This window comes from Planococcus citri, chromosome 2, assembly GCF_950023065.1.
Source record: "Planococcus citri chromosome 2, ihPlaCitr1.1, whole genome shotgun sequence".
NCBI lineage: Eukaryota > Metazoa > Arthropoda > Insecta > Hemiptera > Pseudococcidae > Planococcus > Planococcus citri.
The window spans coordinates 65,928,011-65,954,282 of record NC_088678.1 but is presented as its reverse complement, the minus strand read 5'-3'; the positions used below and the strand labels follow the sequence as shown (position 1 = coordinate 65,954,282).

Genomic DNA, 26,272 nt, shown 5'->3' with positions numbered 1-26,272 from the left:
AATTTGGAACTTTCTGGCAGTTTTGAATGGAATACAAATCCCTATTGGCAAAAATCGAACCGCGGATCCGCTATCTGGTTTCTGAGAACACTCCGCTATCCATTATCCGCAAAACGCAGTGGGACATTCACATTCAAGTTTTAGGGAGCAATGAGCATTGAGGAGCTACATTTCATTGACCAATTATTAGAATTATTCAATATTCAATCGATGAATTTCTGGCTGAAGCTATTTTTTAAAGTTGAAATTAAATAAGGAACCCAAAAACCATTATAATTTAGGTCTACCCGAATCTATCCCCTTCCAGGCTACAGCCAGCTCCTCGAGAATGTTAAAGTTTGACCCTTGCGATGTCGTTGAGCTTTCAACTTTTGCGAAACATACCTTTAATAGTAATTGATTTGATATGAAGTAATTATTGGTCGAGGATTGATCGGAGTTGGCTAAAAAATTTATTGTTTAGGTGGGGGCAGAGGCACTGTAGGGGTGTGAACGATGGTAGCGTAAAATTGGATGTCATATTCGTGTTCGGAGGGTTTGATTCATATGGAAACGACACCAACATTATGAAAATATCAAAACTTTTAAAATAGTATAAATTGAAGTGGGGGCAGAGGCACTGGAGGGGTGTGGATGAAAGTAGAGCTAAATTGGACGTCTTATCGTGTTCGGGGTGTTTGATTCATATGAAAACGACACTAATATTATGAAAATAGCTCAACTTTCAGTATAGTAAAAATTTAGTTGGGGGCAGAGGCACCTGAGGGGTGTGGATGAGAATAGCATAAAATTTGACTTCATATTCGTGTTCGGGGTGTTTGATTCATATGAGAACGACACCAATATTATTATATAGCTCAATTTTTAGTATAATAGTAAAAATTGAGGTGGGGGCAGAGGCACTGCAGGGGTGTGGTTGAGGGTAGCATTAAATTGGAAGTCATATTCGTGTTCGGGGGGTTCGATTCATATGGAAACGACACCTCGTTTACCAAAAACACTCATTTACACCAGAATTCATTTTTACCCCCTCTGTTAGTTTTTTCAATTTTTGACCACGACCCACCAGAAATTTTTTTTTGAAAAAAATATATGTTTTTTGGGGGTCGAAAACACATTTAAAAATCCTATTCCCATTTTTGTGCAGAATCATGATCATTGCTAAATCGGGCAAACAAAGCTAAAAACGTCATTTTGGGGGGAAAATATGAGGGGAGGGGGGGGTGAAAATTTTTGTGGGGATACCTCCTATGGATGTTTACAACATACCAAAAAATTGAAAAAATCGGTTCACATGGGGCTGAGAAAAAAATTTCTATTGAGATTTCATAATAGAGGGGTTTCTCAAAAAGGGGGGGGTCTGGGGGTCTGGAACTTTCCTGACGGAAGGTGCTCAAGGGTACCCACTACCCACCTTCCATGCAAATATCAACCCAGAAGCTCTCGGGGACAAATTCGCCATACTTATCCACATCCACCTATAGCCTTTATAATTCAACGAGGTACAGAGTACAGACTACAGGACTACAGAACAAAGGATATGAGATAAAAATTGGGGAAAACCACAGCTTTAATAATGATGTCGATTTTTCTTCTGTATAAATATTAAATACTTAATTTCTTCCTTTCCGAAGAAATTTTGGAAATTGATGAGTTCTTTCAATAATAAGCATGTAAAACCTTTCATACAGGGTGTTGCGAAAATCGGCTGCTAAAATTCAACTGCAGTCTTCGAGGAGAGAGGAGATGAATGACGAATGAAAAACATTTTTGCCATGACTTCCTTATCTACCAATTTGAATGAAAAGAACGCAGAATACTCCTGTCTCCTATTGTTATCGTTTTCTTCAAAACCGATCTGCATCGAGTGAGTCATCTTCAGTTTCACATAAGTAAGTATTCTTTTTACTTTTTAGTCATAGTCATATCAAGCTAATAATAAGATTCGCAGGTGGTGGATTTATGCGTAAGGTATTATATTGTTCACTCATTCGCTGCTTTTCCATTTTCGACAGTGACATTCTGCTGCTATTGACATTGTGAACTTGGTTGTATTTTTCAATGTATTTTGGGTGATTTTCTAATCGGAAAGCAACGCACACCGCTGTTAGTGATTTTATAATGATGGGAAGATGCGCTAGTATAGCACTCAAGCACTAGCACATGTATTGTTTCGAAATTCGATGTAGTACGATCCGGCTTCTGTACTCTACTTACGAAGTAAGGTAAACTTATTTTTATCACTTTATATTTTGTTCATCCAATTCTTGTATTCTTCCTTTTGCAACGGACCAGGTGGTAGTTGTTCGTAGAGATAAGACGAGGATGTAATTAATACGCTATCGAAATATCATCGTTATACCTGGACAGCGAGTTCGTATTACGATAAAGTTAGCAATTTATTGTTTCAGATTCTTATTGTGATGATTACAATTCAGGAATTGTCAAATTGATTACGAATTTTCCAGTTCTTTACAGTTTTTACTGCGTTACTGTGTTAGTAAAAATCATGTATCATCGAACGTCGAATCCTCATTATAAAAATTACGAAAATGAATCAGGTAAAAATGGTAAAATGATTACGATTTCGACTACCTAAGTACATATATAATATTATGTCTTACTCATCATATCGGTATCGGTGTTATTTTTAAAACCGTAATTGTTTCTGTATTATAGAATATAAGCACAAGCACATCGAATAATTTTGAATAGAGGAAAGGAGCTAGAAGCATTGATAACAGCAGGATCTTCTTCGATTCAAGATCGGTGAAAACCAAAGTCCAAATCGCAGTGATTTTGATCGTAAGAAATGATAACAGATTATCGGAAATGATGCAGCGTTAGCTATACTGAAAGAATGCTTTGCTCCGGTAGGAGAATTTCAAGAGGTAATGAAATGAAAACATGTTAATTGTCGTTGTTTCAAATTGATTCATAAGTATGCAATCACTGTATTTTTTTTCTTATCACAGTTTCTATGTTTACCTAGTTGTCGTGTAAAATGTCCTCAAGTATCGAATAATCGATTCAAAAAGCAGACAGAATGCTCGATCTCGATCAACGTTCGAAACAATTATTATCATGAAGCATTGAAGCAAATTCAATCGTAGTGGTGAAGGATTTACCTACACCAGCGCCGATCTAATGACCGAATCAGTAGATTTCTTCTGTCAAGAATCGGTAGGTATTCGGTAATACTCGTATTATCAATTTGTGTGTCTTTTTTTGGGTTATGGATATGGCGAAATAATTCGTAATTATGACGATACGTTATCAATTCAAACATTATTGTTGTTGAATTTTTCAGGGTTACACTTTCGAGTCCCATTGCGTTGGTAATGGTTACAGTTGCAGAGTGCAGAGTATTCGACGATGAAATCTTTGGATTATTGTTATTTTAAAAATGATGATTGGTTTTCTATATCTTCCTGTTGAGAAAGTCAATTTAGTCGAAGCCTTTACGTACGTGTTTGACTGACAGACTGAAACGTTTGTGTATTTGGTACGTTTTAATTGGTATATATTCGTATCTACGTAGATACGAATACGAATGATTACCTATTTACGTATTTTTATCTTTAGACTATCAAGAGGATGGATTATTTATAAGCTATTACATATTTTCTCGCTTCATCCAAAAATTTTCAATTCAATCGATTTACTTATTCACTCGAAATAATTTACATTTGACTCCTCATAAGCATCAAAGTTCTTGGATTGAAGAAAAAAAATTGAAAAATGTTTATCTTATTTTACAGTCGATGTCGATGTACCTAGCCTTAATTCGGTTAACTAAAGATACAAACAATGAATTTCTATTACCTGCAAAAGATGGCTGAAGTCACAATTTGAAGAACCGCCATAACTGTGAATGCTTGCTGTACTCAAAATGTTCGCCGATCATGAAGGTTCAGAAATCTTTGTACCTAAAGTAATTAATCAGATTAATTGTTTAGTTGCGTTTCGTTTGCTATAGGATTAGTTTAGTGCTTTATCAACTTGACCTTATCGTACCCCATCCCTTTTGAAGTTTATCGAATTTCAATTTCGAATTTTTCGAATTTCAATATATCTACCTAAATTGAAATTCGTTGTGATTGTGATCGTTCGCGGTATGGCAGACCGATAATTTTTTTCAACTTTTATGATTTCTTACTTTCAGATACTGTACTAATGACCTTGATTATCAGACCATCCCTCAACAAATCAAGAATGCAGATTCTGTACGAGTATAAGAGCTTATCAACGCTGAGCTGGCTAGTAATTATACTGATTAAACCAGGAATGAAACGGTGCGGTTGATAATCAGCGAATTATCACTCATCTCGAGCTCGACCGGCCAGCTACAAAGTATTTCAATAATACATTCATTGCAGATTTATATTATTATTTATTAGGTTTAATATCGATTTTTAATTTTCATCGTTCGTTTACAGGCACGAATGTTATGGCTCAAAGTGAAATCGACATTCGCAGCTATAATTTTATTACGTTATACGAAGCGATAATTTACAACCGTTTAAATCTGTTCCCGTATCAAATTCATCGACGTTCGCTTACTTATTTACAAAATGAAGGTTCGTGAGTGAGAATTTTTTTTAAATTATCAGTTTTATCAATTTTTTTCTCAACTTTGGGGGTATGTGTTCAAGGATGAGACAGACATGAAGAATTTTGGCGCGGAAATCAGTAGCTTTTAGAAAACTTTCACTGATTTTGATCATTTTATTTTTCTTAATTTTTTCTAAATTATTTAAGGTCGTCGTAGATTTAGGAGTACTGGAGGAATTTTTTTTTGAAAAAAAGATTATTGAGAAAAATTCTGAAAAAAATGGAAAATTTTTGGATGAACTGTAAAGTTACTTTAAAAAAAAACTTTTTTTTACTTCAGAGCTCCTGGCAGCACTTTTTCAAAATAGAGGGGGGAATATGGGAAATTGTTTTCTCATCCGAGGTAACAACTTCAAGGGACGGGTGGGGGGGGGGGGGGGTGAAAAATTCCAACCTCCAATTCGAATTCTATGATATGTATGACACATTCAATATTTATCTATTTTAAACAGTGGATAAAAATCATTGATTTGCACCCCGAGCCTTATCTTCTTGATATGTCTCTTGAGATTGAGAAAGCATGGACCATGATTGTGGTTCACTGGATCCGGAAATGAGATAAAATGATGCTGTCAGTACTAATACTCCTGTTGACCAAAAAAAGCACGTATTCCATTCTGCTATGCTCTGAAAAAATGAATTAAGCATCACTGAAACATTTTCGTTTGATAAAATTTTTATTTTAAAATACCTGAGAAATGAATAGGTACACACTTACGTGATTTTGTACCATATACCCTACGAACATTTGAGCAATTACCGCACCGGAAGATTGACCAATTAACGACATACCAGAAATCAAGCTGGAATGATTAGGTGCCATGCTAACCTTGATCAATCTATTGTAGGTATAAAATATTACCCTTTTATTATTAGAGCTTTGAACTGGGGATGTACAAATAAGAATATTTCGAGCAGTATTTATACGTACTCGAAAACAACCCTGTTAACAGAAACGAGAACGTTGATTATTACAGCACAAATCATTGACACGTTGAAGTCATTTGCCAATGGGATTAAAGCAAACAATACCGCAGAAATCGCAAATCCTCCACTAACTGTGATTTTATGGATCTACAATGATAACAGACGAAAGATCGATTCATAGGTAGATATTTCAAAAATGCTCTCGCCAAATTTTGATTTTGCGTTTACAAAATTTACGAGTAAATTTACATTACCTACTTGATTATCCCGTAATTTAATTGTTTTTTGAGTCTTATTCAGTAATATTCCACTGATTGGTATTATGAACATGTTGGCTATATTTGGAATGGATGAAAGGTATCCCACGACATTTGTACTGTTTTGTGTCACATCTGCCACAAAAATGCACACTTTTCCCATCACCAGCTATTTTAAGTAGGTACATAGATAGGCATACTGATTGGAAGTTTTATCGCAAACCTCGTACTTTCCACCTAGACCTTATATTATCTAGTTATTAGTGAATTGGGCACATATCAATATTCGGTAGCCTACCTTTAATATACATGGGGCAATATCCTACAACAAATGCAGTCGCCCAGCTGTAAGCGAAGTAGCAGAGAGTCAATGCCCAAAATGGAGGAGATAAGAGGATTTCTTTGTACGGATGATCCTTCTAAAAAGAATAAATTTCATTCGAATGAGAAAAAATAATAAGATTTTTATAGCAGCAAAGAGCAATAAGTCGATACCTAATACCTATACATTTACCTTGGCTGCAGGACAAATACTTTCTGTTGTATTTTTTATGTACGCGAGTTCTTTTTGGGAGATCGTCCTGTCTTCAGCTGGATCATTGGTGACAATTAGTAACCATAATAGAGACCAACAGAAGCAGATGATACCTGCATTGATTTAAAGTAATAATACGTTAATGAAGCTAGAAGAATTCCAATGGATGCAAACGACTATAGAGAAGTAGATAAATTATATGACCTGCGCCGTAGAATGACATCGGCCAACCCCAACGATGAGCTAGAAAACCGCATAAAATAAAAGTAAACGCGTTTCCAAAATAGAATCCGTTGACGATGGATGATACTAAAATGGATCTTTCTTGCTTCGGTATCCAGTGCGCGAATATTGGAGCACAGCTTGTGGTGCTGAAACCCTGCAAAATTATCACAGATGAGCAAGTTTAAAAAATTGAAGAATTAGACTAAAGAATTTTTTTCTTAATATTGATCCAAATATTTTGTACCTATTTATTATCATTTTTATGAATTTTGGAGAAGAAGGTTCAGTTCTTAGCACAGTCTTATTTATACTTTTGATTGATGACATTTCCATATGTTGTTTCTAGACCCATTTCTCTGAGAATCTTTGCTGATGATATAAACATTTCCTTTCGTTCAAATAATATTCAACTAGCTCTTCAAGTAATCCAAGAAACCCTTGAAAAAATTGAATCCTGGGCAGATTCAAACGGTCTAACCTTCTCTGAGTCAAAAACCCACTGTATACTTTTCACCAAAAAAATAAGATTCCTCCAGATCTCATTCTCAACTTCAAAGGACACTCTTTAGAATTCAAAACCACAACTAAATTTCTTGGCTTAACTTTTGATAGAAAACTAAATTGGACTCCTCATTTTCTAAAAGTAAAATCAGATATCATGAAACGCCTAAATCTGTTGAAAATAATCAAAAACACCAAGTATAAACCATCTCGCAAACTCCTACTTCACTTGTATAAATCTCTAATTCGCAGTAAAATTGAGTATGGAAGCCCTTGTTTTGCAAATATCTCAAATAAAACTTCAAATATCCTAAAAACAATTCAAAATTTCAGCCCTAAGGATCTGTCTAGGAGCCCTCTATTCCTCTCCAATAGATAGCCTATATTGTGAAGCAGCAGAATTACCCCCAGATTTCAGAAGAACTCTCATAACAAACAAATTCATCTCAAATGCATCCACCAACCCTTCCCATCCACTCCAAAACTCAATTAACCCTCCCAACCCCCAACATTTTGATCATAAATAGAAGGACCCATTTCTAATTTCATCACAATGTTGAATGATCTTCAAATCAATCCTAAAACTCTCGTCCAAAAACCAATATTATACCCCCCTTGGCTTCTAAAACCTCCTCAAGTCAACCTACAGCTTATTAACTACCCAAAAAATAGCCACTCTCCATTAGTAATAAAACAGAACTATCTTGAACTCTTATCAGAATACAAAAAATTCAATCTTTGTTTTACAGATGGATCAAAAATACCAACACTTCACACAGGATATGCATACTCTATAAATGATAGAATTTCAAATTTTAAAATCCATAACTGTTCTTCAATCTACACTGCCGAACTCACAGCTATTTTCCACTGTCTCTGTGATATACTCACTTATGAATCAGAAAATAAGTCCTTCTTAATTCAAAGTGATTCCCTCAGCTCAGTAACTGCTATCCAAAATCTTTTTTCCGATCACCTTCTAATTCAAAATATTCATAAAACTCTATTTGACTTACAAAATTCAAACTTCTTCATACAGTTTATGTATGTACCCAGCCACGTTGGAATCTTAGGAAATGAAATTGTAGATATTAATGCAAAATCTGCCACCATCCTTTCTCCCCTTATATTTATCACAGCTGACGACCTCAAATCTATCTTCACTCAAAGCACACTTAAGAAATGGCAAAACTTTTGGTCCCTCCAAACCAAAAACAAGCTCTTTCAACATAAAAAATTAATCCATCCTTGGAAAAACCTCTCCCACTTAAACAGACTTGAAGAATTCATTATAACCAGACTGAGAATTGGCCACACAAAAATCACACACAATCACCTCTATGAAAAGGCCCCAAAACCCACATGTCAGTTCTGCCTGTCAGAACTTATATCTGTCCAACACTTACTATTTCATTGTCCCTCCTTACATCAGCACAGACTGTCCCTACAAATAGATGAAAGATCCCAATTCATACCAGACGACCCTTCCGAAATTAAAAAATTCTTAGACCTAATTAAAATACGTAACCTTACCAACTCGATTTAAATCTCATACGACGGGTGTTATAATCAAGTAATTACAAACACCCCAAAAAAAAAAAAAAAGAAGTTGTTGGGAATTGTTTTTGGACAAAATTTTTATGGCTCGAAGCAACCAATCAACATGGAGAAATGGGTGTTGAGTGTTGCGTTGCACCATTGGAAAACCCGATTTTTTTTCAAGAAACATTAGGTACTTAATTTTTAAAAAAAATGTGTATGAAATTTTTTTTGAGATTTCTAAAAAAAAAGCAGGCATTAATTTTTGAACACCTTAAAATCTGAAATAACTGAGCCAGAGTCATTGGTACATATGTACTTGATATGGTTGGTCCTTCCAACATTTGCTGTATTACCAAGAGTTTTTTTTTATTTTATTTTTATAGGGGTTATAAGATTAGTAATTTGTACCTAATTTATAGAATAATTATGTACAATGTACATAGATTTGAATATTATTATTCACAGAGCAATTTTTTTATTAAAATAATGTTTCCTTGTTTGATTTCTTATAGGCATCAGGTATAATTCAACAAGATGGCGGAGACTTCGAAGCTGCGAATTTACGGTATGTACCTAGACCTACTAAGTTTGTTTGAATTTCAAAAATTCTCTAAATTTTTCCGATGTAGTTGATCGATATACGTAAAAAAATCTGGAAGGTACAGAGCTCGTCCCTATTTTTCCGAGAATATCACAATTATCATACCTCGAGTACGCCGACCAGTATTCGAAGTCCGAGGAATAAATAGAAGTGTATTCGGAGGCCGAGTGGAGTGAGGAGAAGAGCTCCTGCCACCATCATCATCGTTACCCCCATGATCGTTGCACCTCCGAATTTTTGGGATAGAACTCCACCGATTGGGCTGAACGAACATCCATACCAAAACATACTTTGAACTGCACCGATAGTTATCGTGTCCCATTGATATACTGTTGGCTTGAATAAGAGTAATTGAATTAAGGTTTACTCGTATATGATTATAGGTGTACAATTGTACATAAAGTTGTAGGGTTTTAAACGAAAAAAAAAACAATCTTTTTTATTCGAACTTTCGAATTACCCCCCCCCCCCCCCCCCGGCCTCTCCCTGTCGGTTGTCACCCATCCTTAGCTTCATAAATAAATACGATCGTTCATCTTAATGCATATGAAATAATTTTTGGTACCTCGAATAACAATTTTAGAAATGTTGAGTCGTTTGTTGATGACTGATTTGTATGATCGTTTTTCGATGTCATTTCAACTGCAGCTATATGGATCACTTGGCTACCCATTGCGATCATAACGTGACCGAAAAATAATAACACCGATACGATAAATCGTTTAGAGTATAGTATTGGCGATGGCGGTGGTTTCAAATTTACGTATTTCTCTCTGAAAGCAAACAATGTAATTATGATACCTACTTGTTTGATTTGAATTGTTTACCTAATTATGACGCACAAATGCATTCTCAAGTTGAAACGAAAGTACGAGTAGGCAATTAGAAAATACATATTGGCTCTATGTAAATAGCGAAACATTACATACCGTTGCAGTCTTAGTAACAATGTATCTTTTTCTCGTTCTGCGATATCTTCGGATGTCATTTTGTCAGTTTTTATTCTCGATGTTGGTGAAAGTTAAATGAAACACATTTCGTTTGAAATTTACTCACGTGTTTGGCTGCTTATTCAGTATTGAATCGGTTTGAAAATTATTGTTCTACCATGAGCACTCTTTATCATAATTAGTGTGTGTATATCTCGTAGTATAGGTAATAAAATTCCTATTCGAGTATTTTATCATTTCGATAAACTTACCTTGACAATGGGTTTACAGTTTTGTGGGTAGTTAACTAGTTAGATAGGTATACCTTTTTTCCCACTGCTCCCCTCACTTTCCGTTTTATTTATTTATTCGTTCATTGATTTGGATTATACTGAATTGAAATTTTACTTTTCGTTTTGTAAATTATGTTGATGGAAGAATTGAAAAATGACAATTTTTTGAAAATACGTATTCTTCAAAATCGACGACAAAAAAATAAAGTGAAAACAATTGGTAAAATGTTTTCATTGAGAGAATTTTGTGAAGTTCGTGTGAATGAGATTTTAAGGAAATTGCACATTTTATTCATACAAATACTAGAAATTCGAAGCATTTTCTTTAGAGTTGGAAATTTGTTGAGTAAAAATGAAGAAATAATTTATTGAAAATTATTGAAGTGAAATATAAAAAATAAAACAACTTAGTTTCATAAAATTACTTCACTACAAATTAAATAGGTAACTTTGTACATTGGATTGGAAGTATGAATTATTATTTTTTTAAAATGAAAGTATAAAAAAATTTATCATAGTGTTGAATTACAAAAAAATTCTAGTACCTACTTGATTGACTAGACTATTCTTAAGTACCTACACTGTAAAAAAAAAAAAAAAAAAAAATACTTGAACAGAAGGATAACTCCTCATTAGGTATTACTCATATCACATTAAAGTAAGAAAATAACGCATCAATAAGTAACAATTATTTTAAATATTGAGGTTTAGACGACGTTTGATACTGTACGATTTGAGCTGGAGGAGAGACCGACCATGGTTGTGGTTTACTCGAACCGAACAAGCCAAATATCACAGCTGTGAGTGTCAACACAGCAGCAGCGCAGCAAAAACATTTATCCCATTCTGAAGCTTTCTAAAATCCGAAGAAATATTTTTTTATAAGTAAATATTGTCAGATTTATGATGTAATCTTGATTGGGAATTGGAAATCTTACATGGTTTTGAACTATGTACCCAATAGTTGACTGAGCTACGATGATACCGATCGTTTGACCGAATAAGGTCAACCCTGAGATCAAACTGGAGTGATTGGGGGCGATATTGACTGTCAAAACTCTTGGAAAACACGCAAAAGGAAATCATTAAACAAAATAATACACATTATTCGAGTATAAGTGAAATTATGGATGAACAATTTTACTATATTTAAGTATCAAATTTATGTTTTTTTTCAACTTACTCGTAAATGACCCTGTTGTACGAAATTATCACGTTGATGAGTACAAAACAAACAATGGATACGATAAAATTATCGACATAAGCAACCAAAATATATAAAGCCGAAGACATAACGAAACCGTTGCAAATTATTATTTTATAAGCCTCTAAAAAAAAAAAAAAAAAAAAAAAAGAGAAAAATGACTTGAATTTTTAACGAATTCCACGATTCTTTCTAAGTAAATTGAACCACGTTGTTAAGTAAGTAGGTACCTTGGTATCTTCAATTTTTGTGCGTTTTTGACAATGGTCCATTAATATTCCGGTAACTGGTAAAATAAATATGATAGCAAAACTTGGAATAGATGCAATGTAGCCAACTAAGTTTATATCTGCTCTGATTACGTCTGCAAATTGGATAACGGCAATAATAATTAGGTAGGTAGTAGGTAGCTAGGTACCTGTGTCGAAATTAGAAGATATTAAGTAGGTACGTAAATGAGAACATACCATTGATATATAATGGACAATAGCTCACCACCAAAACATTGGTCCAAGCGTAGGCGAATTTACATAAAAATAGAGCCCAAAATGGAGGTGACAAAAAAATAGCCTTGTACGGAGAGCGGTTGTTTTTGTTGGGAGCTCTCGCAATGGTGCTTTGCAAATAAGCGAGTTCTTTCTGCGAGATCCATTTGTCTTGGGAAGGATCGTTTGTGACGAAGATTAAAAATATGATTGCCCAGATTACCGATATAGCACCTAAAATAACGAAAAAATTATCGGATTACAATTCATAAATTATTCGTAGTTCAATATTATGTACAAATAAATCAGCAAAAATGTCACATCTGGTTAGAATTTTTGTTGTTGTTGTTTTGTGCAGTGTTTGATATTTATTTTTTATTTCTTCATTTTGAACTGAAAAATTATCTGGACTTCTTTGAATGATTGGTGATGGGGGAAAAGGGAAATGAATTATATGGATGTCATATGAAATTTTTTCAAGATGAGATAAAGATAGACAGGATTTAAATTTTTCATGTTTCATTGTTGAAAACAAAAAAAAAAACAACTAAACATTAATTGTAGGTAACATTACCTATTTTTTTCTAATTATAAGCAAAATATGCTACAGAATTCTTGTGTTTTTTCTATCCAAGGAACCATTCGATTTTCAAATTGTCAGTACTCTACAATTTTCATTTCATTTGGTCATCTCAGTGGGTACCTAGTAATTTGGCACTTTCGTTACAAATTCATTTTCTGAAACATTGATAAGAATTGAGCATAATTTTTTATATTTGTGGGTAATTCTCAGAAAAAGGTAAAATTCGTGTACATGGCAAATAGGTAAAATTCGTGTACATGGCAAATTTCTCAACGGTTTTAGCATGAATTTTTTTTTTTTTTTGGTCCATTCAAGAATGACCCCGCACACATTTCACACATGGTATTGAGGTTTTTAGACCCTCCTTTCATTGGTGTACATTTGATTTTATACCCCAAATGTCCTTCGACTTGGCTGTCACACATCATGTTTTTGAAAATGAATGTTATAAAGTGTCATGAACTTCATTTTTTTTTGGAAAAATTGACACATTCTCATTATCATAGAACATGAAGGTCTCTTATTGTGCAAATTGCAATTGCAATAAGTCTATAGGAAGCTCACAATTCACATTTGAAAACTGTCACACACTTTTTGCGCAAATTTTCGAGCAATTTTCAATTATTTTTGGTAGCTTCCCAATCCAACATTTTTTTCTGGTGAGTGGCTGCACTGGTTCACTGTTCTCATAGAAATGTTACCCCGCACCGTTCTTTTTAAAAACTACATTACAGCTCGTTCTGATCGTACCTATCTGTGAAGTTTTGATATTTCGCAAAATCTGTGTCCTTCGGCTTGGTGTTTTCATTTACGCCAATGAACCCGCCAAAACCAATAATTGAGCACGGGAAGTTATTCTACATGATAAGTACACATTTATTACGTGTTAAAAATCGAATAATGTCCAGTAGGTAAGGCTAGAAACGAAAAAACGTTGAGATTGTCCTTCGGCTTGTCCAGCGCCCATTTGTCCTTCGACTTGGCCAAATTTCAGACAGCTGTACTTTTATCGCGCTAGTCGGCATATTACACGATAATACAAGCAAAATTTTACATTTTCTCCCTCCCCACACTTCACCTCTACCCCTACCAAAAAAATAAGTCCAGATTCGAACTCTGCGGCCTGAAAAACATAAATCGACATATTACACGATAATATAAGCAAAATTTGAAATTTTCCCCCTCCCCACGCCTCACCCTCCACCTCTACAAAAAAAATAACTCCAGATTCGAATTCTACGACCTTGAAAACATGTCAATCGACATATTACACATCGATGAGGGTCGAATTCTAATTATCGCCGTTTTAGGGGGGCCGGGGTCCACAGTGGGGGGATTGAATTGAGGCCAACACTAGAAAAGGGATCTGGGACACATATACAAATGATTCCCACTTGAAATTTTCCAAAAAAATGATTTTCGTTTTTCAAAATTATGCATATCAAAATCGACCCTTTTTCTGAGAATTACCCTTTTATAGGAAATCCTAACAACGCGGAATCGTTTAATTTGGGTTGGTCTTGACTCATGAGTTCCTATAATTTCCTGTGTTTGGTATTTTTTTTCATTTTATCGTCTCTTTATTGATGTTTTTGAAACAATTTGAATCAAAGTAGTGTTCTAAATAGGCATTGAAAATCCATAATTTTTGTTTGAAAGAGGACAACGCTGCCATTCAAAAGGCAAAAGAGGAAAAAGAAGAAAAAATGTAAAAATGTGATTCATGTTTTACCTTGGCCCGACGTCATTTTGAAAGAAAATTCAAATCTACCCCCTTCCTCCCACCCCCCCCCCCCCAAATAGTTTAAAACATATTATTTTGAGTGAAAACGAGCATGAGCATAACATTTCGCTATAAATAACTTTATTATAGTAATAAACTAGGTAGATTTAGTTTTTTAAAATTTTTGTTTAGTCCTCGACCATTTTTATTTTCCAATTTCCCCTCCCCTCACTGTATTATGTTCGAAAAGTTAGGCAAAATAATTACTAGAACTTTAGCTCCCTACAATACAAATTTGAGATTTAGGTATAGGTTAATTTTCTGTAGGAAGAGTAAATTTTTTAGAATTTGATTTCTTGATTATGGTTACATAGATTTTACAATTGAGAGAAGAATTTTCAAAATCTAGCAAATCAAAAACATTTTTTACAAGTCATCCCCCCTCTCTCTCGCCCTAAAATATGGAAATATTATTATGATTGGCTCTAAGCTCTAAAACCATCTATTACCGCCATAAATAAGAGGCCCCAGAAATTTTTTGGAAGTTTACCCTGCATATCCTATTGAGATTAGGAGTGAAAGGGGGAGGGGCGAGGAAGAAAAGACGCCAATTATTTGAAATCCCGACTGCTGTTGAATGGTGTCATGTATTATGAAATGAATTCCCCAGTTTTAGATGTTTGGATTTTGGGGAATTTTTCGTAAATTTTATTTTTATTTTATTACTCATATTATTCATTTTTTTCTTTTTAAATTTTCATAAACTTGAAATTTGTTTGATTGAAAATTCTGGAGTAGGCAACATTTTGCATTTCTTGAGTGTAGAATTTTTTCGACAAAATTTAAAATTAATCGCTTAATTTTAAAAAACTAAAGACATTATTTCTACAAAAAAAAAAAAAAAAAAAAAAAAAAACAGAAAATTGAAAATGAAAACGAATTTAAGCACTTACCTATTACTCGCCGGATATTTTGTTTTTTTCATTAGTAGGTACCTACGTTTAATAATTTCAACCAGATCGAATTTTTTGCTGATTTATCACTGCAGATAATAAGTATCGAACTCACCAAACTGTACACATACACTTTACCGTGCTTTAAACTACTCGCAGGTATGAAGTATAGTAGGTACCTGAGAATGCTCACCTGTGCCATAAAATGACATTGGCCAACCGAAATGCTGCGTGAGAAACCCACAGAAGGCGAACGCTAAAACGTTACCTAAATGTATTCCATTGACAATGAATCCCATGAGCTTGGCTCGTTCAGCTTTCGGTATCCAGTTAGCGATGACTCCAGTGATGGACGACATTGTTATACCCTATGAAATAAAATCGTCGTTTTATGAGAAAAAATATTTATATCAAGATTGAGAAGCTAAACAATCAGCATTTACTTACCAGGAGGAAGCCAATTAGTCCTCGAATCAAAAGGAACAGATAGAAGTGTACTTGTAATCCGAATGGATTGACGAAGAGTAATACCCCACATAGCAACATCGATCCTCCCAAAGTTACACTTGCTCCGAATTTCTGTGAAATGTGTCCGCTGAAGGGTGAGAATAGGAAACCGTACCAGAACATGTTTAAAACCAAGCTTATGGTTGGTGAGTCCCAATCGTAGCGTGCAACCTTAGGAATTGATAAATTATAAAGGTGTAAAGTGTTCCAAGTGTAAAAATTTGAGCTCTTATTAATGCACATAGGTACATAAATCTGTAATAGTTTGAGAAGAACTTACATCAACAGTGGTATTATTGCCGGATAAATATGTCATATCGATTATGACGATACCCTGCATTCGTGCTCCTATTGTCAGCAGTACGTATCCTACGAATAATAATGCAGTTACGTTGCATCGTTTGGAGAATAATAACCGTGGTGGTTTCGAACCATGATTGGCATTTTCTATATTACCTATTTAATAAAAATCATTTTAGAATAATACTTATGCATTTTAAAATACCTACTTAGATTCAATTCAAAAAATAATTCATGTTATGCAAAATTGTATTCTTTCAAACGTACCATATTGTGAATGATGTCTTGCAGAAATTGCTGTATAGGCTGTTCTGTCATGAACGTTGATGTTGTCTGATGTCATATTTTGTAATTTGACTCTTGATGAATTTGTAATAACTAAGTATAGGAAAGCGATATTTCAGTGTCAAGTTCAAAATGTACCGGTAGGGGGTTTTACGTCTCGTACATCGCTTGGTTATAAAAAGATAAAAATTAACATTACGTGTGTTAAGTTTTTCGTTCAACATGTCTTGTACTGAGAGCAGTGATTACTTGAAGATTTACTTATGGGTTATGTTTGCTATGTATACATTACGAAGTGCTGATAAAAATGTAATCTTGGTCTTATAAAAACTACCGAAAGAAGATGAGTACCTAGATGTAAGGAAATTTCTAAGCATTTTCTTTGCAATCGGAAAATTTACTGAGTAAAAATGGAAAAATAATTTATTGAAAATTATTCAAATTGAATATAAAAAATAAAACGACTTAGTTTCATAAAAATACTTCTCAACAAATTGAATAGGTAACTTCTTGTTCTTACATTAAATGCATAAATTATTTTTTAAATTAAAAAAATTTTAAAAAGTGAAAGTACAAAAAAATTGATCACAGTGTTGAATCACAAAAAAATTTCAATACTTGATTGACTAGTCTTTTTCTAAGTACACTGTAAAAAAAAAAAATACTTGTGCAGAATAATACATTCTCATTATTACCCATATTAAATTAAAGAAGTAACGTATCAATAAGTAATAATTATTTTCAGTCTTGAGGTTTGGAAGAGTTTGCAACCTGAGCTGGAGGAGAGACCGACCATGGTTGTGGTTTACTTGAACCGAACAAGCCAAATATCACAGCTGTGAATGTCAACACAGCAGCAGCGCAGCAAAAACATATATCCCATTCTGAAGCTTTCTAAAATCCAAAGAAATATTTTTATGAGTAACTATTGTCATATTTTCATGTAAATAATCTTGATTGGGAATTGGAAACTTACGTGATTTTGAACGATGTACCCGATAGCTGACTGAGCTACAATGATACCGATCGTTTGACCAAATAAAGTCAATCCTAAGATCAGATTGGAGTGATTGGGAGCAATATTGACTGTCAGTACTCTTTGAAAAACACACAAAAGGAAATCATAAAACAAAATAATATTCATTAGTCGGGTAAAAATGATATTATGGGTGAAAAATTTTACATGTACTTTCACTTACTCATAAATGACCCTGTTATACGAAATTATCACGTTGATGAGTACAAAACAGACGATGGATATGATAAAATTATCGACATACGCAACCAAAAGGTATAAAGCCGAAGATATAACGAAACCGTTACAAATTATTATTTTATGAACCTGTAAAAAAAAAAAATGAAAAGGCAATACAAGTATTACATTACAGGTAATTTATTCTGCCTTTTAGGATTCATACTCTGCCACCAGCGAACAACCATTTTTAACATCTTTCTTTTCGAATCTGTTTTTACTGATTTCACAGAATGGATTCCGTTCGTTTACGAGTGGCAACCTGCGTAAAGTGCCGTTGGTCGTTGGCCAGCAACTTTCAGGGTATTTTTTCCAAAATTGGCACGGTGGCTGCGGTGAAATGTGGACACACGTACCACCAACGCTGCTTTGACAAACACATCAGTATGGTTGAATTCAAAGGTGTTGCTCCATGCGCTTACTGACCATGTAGTCAACGATTAAATCGGAACTCGTTCGTCAAAATTAATACCGATTTCAAATTTCATCTAATACGATCGCCGGCTGCAACCAAGGAAATTGAACGGGAATTCACCAGGCTCAACCAAGAGCTGGTAGAATTGAGGAATAAGAACTCTGAACTCGATTGGCGCGTGGAGGCACAACGTGAGCACATACACGACGTGCATATTTCTCTGCACGACCTTAAACTAAAGTTCCCTCGCTTATCCGGTGCAACTGATGAAATTCTGGCGATGATCGATGACGCTGCTTCAGTGATTTCGGTAGACGTTAATCAGGTGTGGGTGGCGCTCCAGGCCTATGTCGATACGGCGAAAAGCGAAAAAATTCAACAAATGATTAACGAGTTGGAGCATCCGGAACGTGATAACGATGTCGTTGACATTGTTAACTATGCGACCATGGATGAGGGAGAAGATTATCCAATTCCGATCGAACCATACGCCAGTTTCCTACCTCCATTCTCTTCGACTCCCGTCCAACCTGAAGAAATCAACAATCAATTAGTCCTATGGAAGCCCATGGAGACTGATGGTAATGTCAACACTCCTGTTTGAGACAAACCGAAAGAATCGCGTCGAGAAACTCACCGTCGAAAATCGCCAGTAAAATCCGATGCTGATGAACCTCTCGATCTCATGACCTCCCCGAATATCGAATTTAATTCAGACTAGAATCACTCTGATGTGTGGAAACGCCATGTCGCTAAGCAGCACTCCAGAGAACCAAAAATATCGATCAACAGCATCTCTAAGATCACTAAATCAACTGCTAAAGTGACGCCATTCGTGCCTAAACCACCTTCATTGAATAATTTTCCACGTGCTGGACCTTCCGGTGTAAATTCTCCACGTCCTGGTCCATCAGGCGTTCAATTCCCATCGAGAGAAATCGTCGATGGTAGAGTTGAGAAGCCATACCGATTAAGACCAGTTTCGCCGCCAATCAATCACAGTGAACGATGCAAGCGAAGGTTGGAGCAGTTGGCAGCTCGAAGGATCCAAAACAGTACAAATTTTCGAATCCCATCGACGAGAAATACTCGTAGAGAGCTCGCCACACGCCACGATACTAAGGTTATGTTTAATAACAACATAGTTACCTTACCAGTCACTATTAGCAATTTTCAATCAGTCGTGAGAGAGAGTGGATTCACTTTTGTTGAAACAATTCCTCCCTATATAAATCCGCCGGAATTAGTAATGCAAAGATTTCATTACTACTTAGCTGAAGCCAGAATCCAATTAAAAAACCGTAGCGACGAATATCTCTACTATCTCCAGCAATATTTGCTCCTTGGAGACTCAGTGATCTTTACAATGATTCTGGACTGCATCGGTGGAAAAGCAGACCGACGAATGTCACTCTACGAAAGCTCCTTTGTTGGTGAAGTCATTAGCGCCGAATTGATAGGACAAAACATTCAAGATCACCTGATAACGTTGTCTTCTTTTGTGCTACTTTCGGTCGAGGAACACAAGGTCCAAAACGTCCCAGAAAACCTGATGACTGTCGAGATTCAACGTCTACTCGAATTTCTTCTCTCAAGAAATGTTCTACGCATTGTCATAATACCACCGATTCTCTATGGTGTACATCCATTGAAGAGAAGATCCCTATGAAAATGGTTATGCGAAGAAGCTATGCAACTGGCCGCTCCCGGCTTTATAATTTACCTCGAATTCGTTGAAGACTCTCTCGACAAGACAGGCCCGATGTACGACAAAACGTCCGATGTTCCTCAATTGTTAAATCAAATTATTTTAGAAACAATCACGCGTATATTGCCAATTGTGTCCCATGCAAAGTAGACAGCTCGATCATTTCTGGTGTATTCTTCAGTATCTCGACGATTTCGATTTGCGAAAATTTCAACATTTCGACAAATACGACATAAATTCGATGCTTAATCAACAATACGAACTCTACATTTTCATTCGATCGACGGTTATCATCTTATCACTGTTATGATTCCACGGCACCAATGATGCCAATTTCCCATTCTACGCGACAAAACCGAAGACAGCAGTGTTGCCGATTATATTTTGATACTGCGATTTTTTATTTTTTTTTAGAATTTTTTATACTGTCTCATAAATTAGTCACTGTATAGATCTAAATACGATTAAATTATGACTAGTTATGACTTAATTTCTTATTAGAAAATTAACTTTTATGGTTTTATTATTTCAATTAGGATTTTACTACTATACTCGTATACTCACTAATGCCTTAGCATTTAAATTTCTTTTTAGTATTTTATATGAATACCTATAGGTATAGATCTTTTTGTTGTTTTTGTTTCTTTTTCTTAATATTGTGTAATAATAATTTTACACTCACGTTTCCATTATAGCAATTTAATATCCAATGTCTAGTTAGACTATTATATTCTTTAGTTAAATTTTTCTTTTGGTATCGACCATTTTTCTCATAACATTAAGATGCCTTTTGAATATTCGTGACTATTCTAATATTCTCTAAAAGTATTATTTCTGTTTAATTTTAGACTATATACGACTTGTATAGTACATTAATAATTACTTTGTAACTTTTCTTATTTTTTTTTGAGTCTAAGACTGACTAGTTTTTTTTCTTATGTTTCTGTATTGATTTTCTTTTGATTTTGAACACTTATAACTCTAAGATGTTATCCGAATAGTCATAAATATCTTGATGTTCCCTTAGAAGTATTTTTGTTTTCAACGTCTAAGACTGACTAGTTTATTATTCTTCTTTCTTTTCGGTCTTTATTAGACATTAATAATTTTTTGTTGTTATCCTATACCTTTTGTTACCGGTGCCTTCTTTACAAAATAAATCGGGGCATTCCTCGTAGGCCACCCACGGGTGTGTAGGTTACAGGGTAATTTTTTCAAAATTTCACTTTTTCCGTATTTCGTGTCAAAGATTTATCTTATAAAGAATGCTCGCATTTTTTGTAAAATAAATTGGGGCAATGTAGTGCGAGAAAAAGTAAACTTTTATTTCCTCTAAGGGGGAAGAAAAGTTATTTCTTTTAGAATTTAGAGCAGTGCACCTATCTAACAGACTGCGTACCTATCCGCTACGGCATGTATAGGGACGTTGTTAGGTAGGGATTTGTTAGCCATAATTATGGCAAAAGACGCGATGGTTCTACGTGTCAAAATTCAGTCTATGTACATCGCTTACAAGTGCATGTACATAGCGCATAGGGTTACCTATCTGCTAGCTACGGAATAGGGAATCCGACCTTGTACCTACACCTTTTGGGTAGGTATGGAGTGAGGGTGCTCCTGTCTCTCAGATGCTTTCGTGCCTGGTACTGAGGGGTATAGGAATGGTAGGGTAGCGCTGGGATAATCCCATTCATTATTAATATTTTTGTTTGCTTTTTGTTCCTTATTTTTTGCCTTTTTGTTCCTTTGTTTTGACCCATATATTTTGTTGTTTTATTCCTCAAATATATGGGATTTATCAGTGCTTAAAAAGTACTTTCTGTTTTTTTTTATTTCACCGAAAAGCGAATGGCGAGGCGGTAATTCGACAGACATTCGCGAAGCTACTAGATAGCTAGGTCTTCCCTTGGGATTGTCTTTTAGCCAACCTAAGGGTTGTTTCAAATGCGTGTAAGATGGTCTATTAGGTCTGTCTAAGGACAGATGACTTAATTTATTTTTTCTTGCACGTCACTTTTTTATTGAATTTGAGACTAACTACATCAACAGATCGCTGTCTTGAGTTGTTCTGAAGTCATTAAGTACCTAGTGGGTTTTCGAATTTTCCAATTCCCGAAAAATACGATCAAAATAGAGGCTCACAAAATGAAACTTATAAAATATTTTAACCATTAATAGAACTCGAGTTGACAGACAAAAAAATGGAGAAATATCGTGATGATGAGTTATACCTATCTTGTTAATGTTAATTGAAGTAGGTACTAGGTAGTTATGTGCTGCTTCAAACTGGAAGGTTTTTACTTTTTGAAAAATTCGACGACAATGAAAAAATGTTGGAATCACTCGAATAATGGCCCTTAAAGAAGGTACTCGAAAAGACAAACAAAACATACCTATCTTTAAAATTGATTGGGGACAAACGTTTGACTTGATAATTCTGAGGTCACCTCAAAATTTGACAAATTCGTCATTCATAAGGTGATACTCGGTATTTTTTACTCGTTTACTCGAGTTCGGCCTACCTGCTATTTTTGATCACTTTTGAAGAATTTTGAGTCTAAAATTAGGTCACAATTTTGGAATTTCTTAAGAAGTCTCACTCAATCTATCTATCAAAATTGGTCAAAAATTTTGGAAAAAATCAAAAATATTTTCAAAACTTTTACTGAGATTTTTTGAAGAATTTTGAGCCCTAACATTGGTCACGATTATTATGGAATTCAATTTTTTTTACTAATTGGTACATATGTACGATTTTTTTTCTGGTTTTTCTCCATTTTTGGCAATTTTTTCGTTTATTTACTTGTGTATTGTTTATTTCCATATTGTGGAGATGTTCATTAAATTCAATGAGATTCCATATACCTAATTTTAAAAAATTTGAATCTCGTATAGTATAGGTACATATAATTTCAATCTACTTTGAATTTTATACATATTTTCCTAGAATCAGCTACCTAAGCCTGAATCTGTGAGTTTCTTAAATGCTCAAAAATGTGTTGATAGGTACTTAGGTAGTTATGAAATTTGATTTTTTACCTTTCTGATTTGTTTTAATAAGTATAAGTTGCATGACATCTTTTTCAAAAAAAAAAAAAAAAAATGAAAATCATGACTTAGTTTTGGGTTAAAAATTCTTCAAATTGTTAAAAAATCATTTTCGTCGAGATAAATAAATTTCTCATGAAATTTTAACATATTTTGATGGGTCTCATGACACCTTTTTCAAAAATCTTTTTCATCGTGATTCAATTTTTGGACTCTATACGTATTCTTCGAAAATGCTCAAAAACATTTTTGTGAAAGAAAAAAACAAACAGAGAAGATTAAATTTCTTCAAACATTTTAAAAATTCAGAATTTCCAATCTATTGTATCCGTCTGTGAGTTGGACCAAGATTGAGGTTCACTAGAGCCATACATCGCGAATATTAAAGCGATGATCACTAAAACACCTGCGGCCCATAAGAAACATGAATTCCATTCTTCCAATTTCTGTAATCATAATCATTCGTGTGAAAATCAATCTTGGTGATTTGTTATATGAGAATCGTTCGTCAAGTCTTATTAAAGATTTTGCATTTCATTTTTTTTTTTTTTTACCAATTTTCACTTACATGATTCTTGACTGAAATTCCTATAAAAATTTGCGTAACAATGCTACCAATAGTCTGCCAGAATAATGATAGCCCTGATATAATGCTGGAGTGATTTGGCGCCATGCTCACCGTTATGAGTCTGAAAACTCTTGCTAATAATTATTAAGTAGGTAGTAGGTACCTTACCTACTTCTTATAAATTATATAAATATTTTATAGCTGAGCATCCAGACTTGAAAATCTGCTGCTGAGTGTTGATACGTACTCTAATATTACTTTGTTATTGGATAAAATGATTTTTATGAGTACAAAACAGATCATGGATATGGTGAAGCTGTTCGCAAAAGCGATTACAACAAAAAGACTGGAAGCTGATATGAATCCAGTGCTGAGTATTATTTTGTGTATCTATATGTAAATCACAGAATTAAAACTTTTTAAAACGATTTTAATGAAATTCGTGAAACCTCGAGAGTTCATGACCTTACCATTGTGTCCTTCAATTTGCTGTGGTTTTGCCAATGAGTCATTAAGAGACTGGCGATAGGTATTATCAGTATGTTGACGAAGTTGGGTATTGATGAAAGAACACCTGTCATATTGATGTTTGTTTGGGCTGCATCTAAGGCACAAAAATACAACAATTTAGCGTGAATAATTTCTCAAAATTTTTAAATCATGGTGATGGTGATATTGTTCAAAAATACTTCTCTGACCTTTGATATAAGTAGGAAAGTAAGCGACGATGAATGTCACTCCTCCTCCAAAAGCGAACTTACTCAGTGATAGAGCCCAGAATGGAGTTGAGGAGAAGATGTTCCTGTATTGGAAGGGTTCCTGAAGAAATTAGACAAAGTCATTGAAAGTGTTTACAGTGATCTTACGTAGCACAGCTTATAGAACTTGGAATAGATAGACATTACAGTTTTCTTAATTTTATTCTCCGTTCCTTGTAAGATATGGTTGCGTTCAATTTCTGAAATCCATTTATCCTTCAAAGGATCAGTTTGGACCAAAAACAGCCACAGTAGAGACCAGCAAATGCAAAAAGCTCCATACAAGAAAATCAAATTCAAATTCGTACTTTCATTTTTCCGAAACAGTTTTTTTAGTCCTATACCTATCCTATCAATATGCAATTGAATACCTACCTGCACCATAAAATGCCATCGGCCATCCCCACTTATGGATGAGGAATCCGCAAAAAGGTGATGTTACAGCTGTACCAAAGTATAAACCGTTGATGACGCAAGCCATGAAAATTGGCCGTTCTTGTTTTGGAAACCAACGTGTAAAAATTTCAGCGTTGCTTGCATTGCAAAAACTCTAAAAGAGAGGATTTTTATTGTAGCATTGTTAATGAATTCAATAACCATCTTACCATCCCCCCTCTCCTTCAAGTCTGTATAGGTAATATTAAATTTTGCTTGCCTCCAACACTCCTACCAATATTCGAACCAGTAAGAATAAGTAAAAGTGATTGCTCAAGCTGAATGGAGTCAGAAATACCAGCAGACCTGCCAACATCATCGATATTCCAAAAGTTGCAACTCCTCCGAATCTACTGGACCAGTATCCTCCTAGAGGAGAGAACAAGGAACCGTAGTAAAATGTGTTTAGAATTATTCCAACCGTTAGTGAATTCCATTGAAATGTTGGTTGCTTTAGGAAAAAAAAAAAAAGAACAAAAAATTTAAGAAGATTTAAAGAGTGATTGTTTTATGCACTGAGAGTGGAGTGGGTAAATTAGTGAGATTTACATAGAAATTTTAATTCAATTAGATGGATGTGTGTGGTTTTTATTTTTTTGCTGACTGATTGATAATTTGCTCACTTTTGTGCTGGTTGTTTGATTATTTGAAGAGTCTGATTTTTTGGATACCATCTCAACTATTGCTATGCTAACAACTTGACCTCCCATAGCATAAGAAACGTACCCAAAAAACAATAAAATCGCCACGAAGAATCGTTTTGAAAACCATATCGATGCAACCTTCGATTCCGAATCATCATTTTCCCTGAGAAAAAAATCTAAATTGATCATTTTTTGTCAATTATGGTGTAAGAAAAATCATAGTTAGAATTTTTTGTTTTACTTCTGTAACTGCAACAATTTCACGTCTACTTCTTGGTGATGATGGGATGTTTCTTCTTCACATTTGGTCATTTTGAGCGATTTCAAGAAATTTCTTCGTGTGAAGGGTGTATTTGAAAAAATAATATGGTTTCAAATGTTTTCGTGTGCATGAATATGGAATGCGTATTGCGTATTTTACTTGCGTTAATCATTGTAAAACGTTTGAATTCCGAGTAAAATGACTTCGAAATAATGTCAACCTGCATGTAGACTAAAAAAAAAAACACCTTGGACGTTGATAGCAAACTATCTATGAGCTGGGTGAAACATTCTGAGAATTTAATGTGATTTTGGAAGCTATTCCGATTTTTAAAAAAAGTAATTCCCAGAAGAAATGCTGAACAAATTCCCATGTTTTTGAACTTCACTTTTTTTTAAAGCTGCTGAGGTGAAGCTCTTGAGAGAGAGCTTTTCAGTATTGACTTATGATACATACCTGTGTAAATATTTATGGCTTGGGAGATTAGGAGTGCAAAAGTGGTTGTGTTTGTTTACTACGTTCAGTTCATTTTATACCGTGTTTCATAAATGGTCTACCTCCTTCAATATGGTGAGTAGGCAAGTCATGCTGAGCACAAGTACGTATGGATGCCTGCCTTTTGGATTGAAGGAGCTGGTTCATACTCAAATGAAGGAATTTTGTTTCCAAGATTCATGAAAAATATTGTAGGTACCTAATTTTTTTATTCAAATAATGC

At 34.5% G+C, this 26,272-nt stretch overlaps 3 protein-coding genes and 1 long non-coding RNA gene across 6 annotated transcripts; 1 reads left to right on the top strand and 3 right to left on the bottom strand.

Moving 5' to 3' along the window:
- The first annotated feature begins 2,683 nt into the window (after positions 1 to 2,683).
- On the top strand, positions 2,684 to 11,066 carry LOC135837180 (uncharacterized). 2 transcript variants are annotated; one of them, XR_010557151.1, is made up of 8 exons: positions 2,684 to 2,891; positions 2,993 to 3,183; positions 3,311 to 3,505; positions 3,762 to 3,911; positions 4,166 to 4,353; positions 4,440 to 4,580; positions 9,114 to 9,166; positions 9,231 to 11,066. It is a non-coding gene; the product is annotated as an uncharacterized LOC135837180 (long non-coding RNA). The 2 variants fall into 2 exon arrangements; XR_010557150.1 differs by having other exon boundaries at positions 3,762 to 3,934.
- On the bottom strand, positions 4,579 to 10,269 carry LOC135837164 (vesicular glutamate transporter 3-like). Its single transcript, XM_065352349.1, has 10 exons — positions 10,132 to 10,269; positions 9,768 to 9,975; positions 9,308 to 9,538; positions 6,538 to 6,712; positions 6,313 to 6,446; positions 6,097 to 6,217; positions 5,800 to 5,933; positions 5,546 to 5,688; positions 5,333 to 5,453; positions 4,579 to 5,241 (listed from the first exon to the last, which is right to left on the bottom strand). Exons 1-10 carry the CDS (start codon positions 10,188 to 10,190, stop codon positions 5,077 to 5,079), a joined length of 1,491 nt encoding a protein of 496 aa, XP_065208421.1. The 5' UTR covers positions 10,191 to 10,269; the 3' UTR covers positions 4,579 to 5,076.
- Positions 11,067 to 11,075: 9 nt separating the features above from the next.
- Positions 11,076 to 16,728, bottom strand: LOC135837167 (vesicular glutamate transporter 2.2-like). Its single transcript, XM_065352356.1, has 9 exons — positions 16,447 to 16,728; positions 16,160 to 16,335; positions 15,820 to 16,050; positions 15,566 to 15,740; positions 12,096 to 12,347; positions 11,859 to 11,992; positions 11,608 to 11,750; positions 11,363 to 11,483; positions 11,076 to 11,280 (listed from the first exon to the last, which is right to left on the bottom strand). The coding sequence occupies exons 1-9, from the start codon at positions 16,520 to 16,522 to the stop codon at positions 11,113 to 11,115; spliced, it is 1,476 nt and encodes a 491-aa protein (XP_065208428.1). The 5' UTR covers positions 16,523 to 16,728; the 3' UTR covers positions 11,076 to 11,112.
- A 6,428-nt stretch (positions 16,729 to 23,156) lies between these two features.
- LOC135837157 (vesicular glutamate transporter 3-like) lies at positions 23,157 to 25,758 on the bottom strand. Of its 2 annotated transcripts, none has more exons than XM_065352339.1 (10): positions 25,534 to 25,758; positions 25,272 to 25,468; positions 24,869 to 25,099; positions 24,589 to 24,763; positions 24,361 to 24,488; positions 24,154 to 24,274; positions 23,926 to 24,059; positions 23,703 to 23,845; positions 23,456 to 23,576; positions 23,157 to 23,333 (listed from the first exon to the last, which is right to left on the bottom strand). In XM_065352339.1, exons 2-10 carry the CDS (start codon positions 25,356 to 25,358, stop codon positions 23,193 to 23,195), a joined length of 1,281 nt encoding a protein of 426 aa, XP_065208411.1. In that variant the 5' UTR covers positions 25,359 to 25,468; positions 25,534 to 25,758; the 3' UTR covers positions 23,157 to 23,192. The 2 variants fall into 2 exon arrangements, with proteins under 2 accessions (XP_065208411.1, XP_065208409.1); XM_065352337.1 differs by having other exon boundaries at positions 25,272 to 25,455.
- Between the last annotated feature and the right edge of the window lie 514 nt (positions 25,759 to 26,272).

What these genes read in the sequence shown, in the direction of transcription:
- LOC135837164 (XM_065352349.1), bottom strand. Translation starts at nt 10,190, where the DNA reads ATGACATCCGAAGATATCGCAGAACGAGAAAAAGATACATTGTTACTA. An exon ending in TTGTTACTAAGACTGCAACG is followed by an intron (nt 9,976 to 10,131) that starts GTATGTAATGTT and finishes GTTTGCTTTCAG; the next exon opens with AGAGAAATACGTAAATTTGA. An exon ending in GGTATATGGTACAAAATCAC is followed by an intron (nt 5,242 to 5,332) that starts GTAAGTGTGTAC and finishes TCATTTTTTCAG; the next exon opens with AGCATAGCAGAATGGAATAC.
- LOC135837167 (XM_065352356.1), bottom strand. Translation starts at nt 16,522, where the DNA reads ATGACATCAGACAACATCAACGTTCATGACAGAACAGCCTATACAGCA. An exon ending in AATGTCATTTTATGGCACAG is followed by an intron (nt 12,348 to 15,565) that starts GTGAGCATTCTC and finishes TCGTTATTTTAG; the next exon opens with GTGCTATATCGGTAATCTGG. An exon ending in TTGTCCATTATATATCAATG is followed by an intron (nt 11,993 to 12,095) that starts GTATGTTCTCAT and finishes TCCAATTTGCAG; the next exon opens with ACGTAATCAGAGCAGATATA.
- LOC135837157 (XM_065352337.1), bottom strand. Translation starts at nt 25,604, where the DNA reads ATGACCAAATGTGAAGAAGAAACATCCCATCATCACCAAGAAGTAGAC. An exon ending in CTTTCCTACTTATATCAAAG is followed by an intron (nt 24,060 to 24,153) that starts GTCAGAGAAGTA and finishes TTTGTGCCTTAG; the next exon opens with ATGCAGCCCAAACAAACATC. An exon ending in GCAAATTGAAGGACACAATG is followed by an intron (nt 23,846 to 23,925) that starts GTAAGGTCATGA and finishes ATTTACATATAG; the next exon opens with ATACACAAAATAATACTCAG.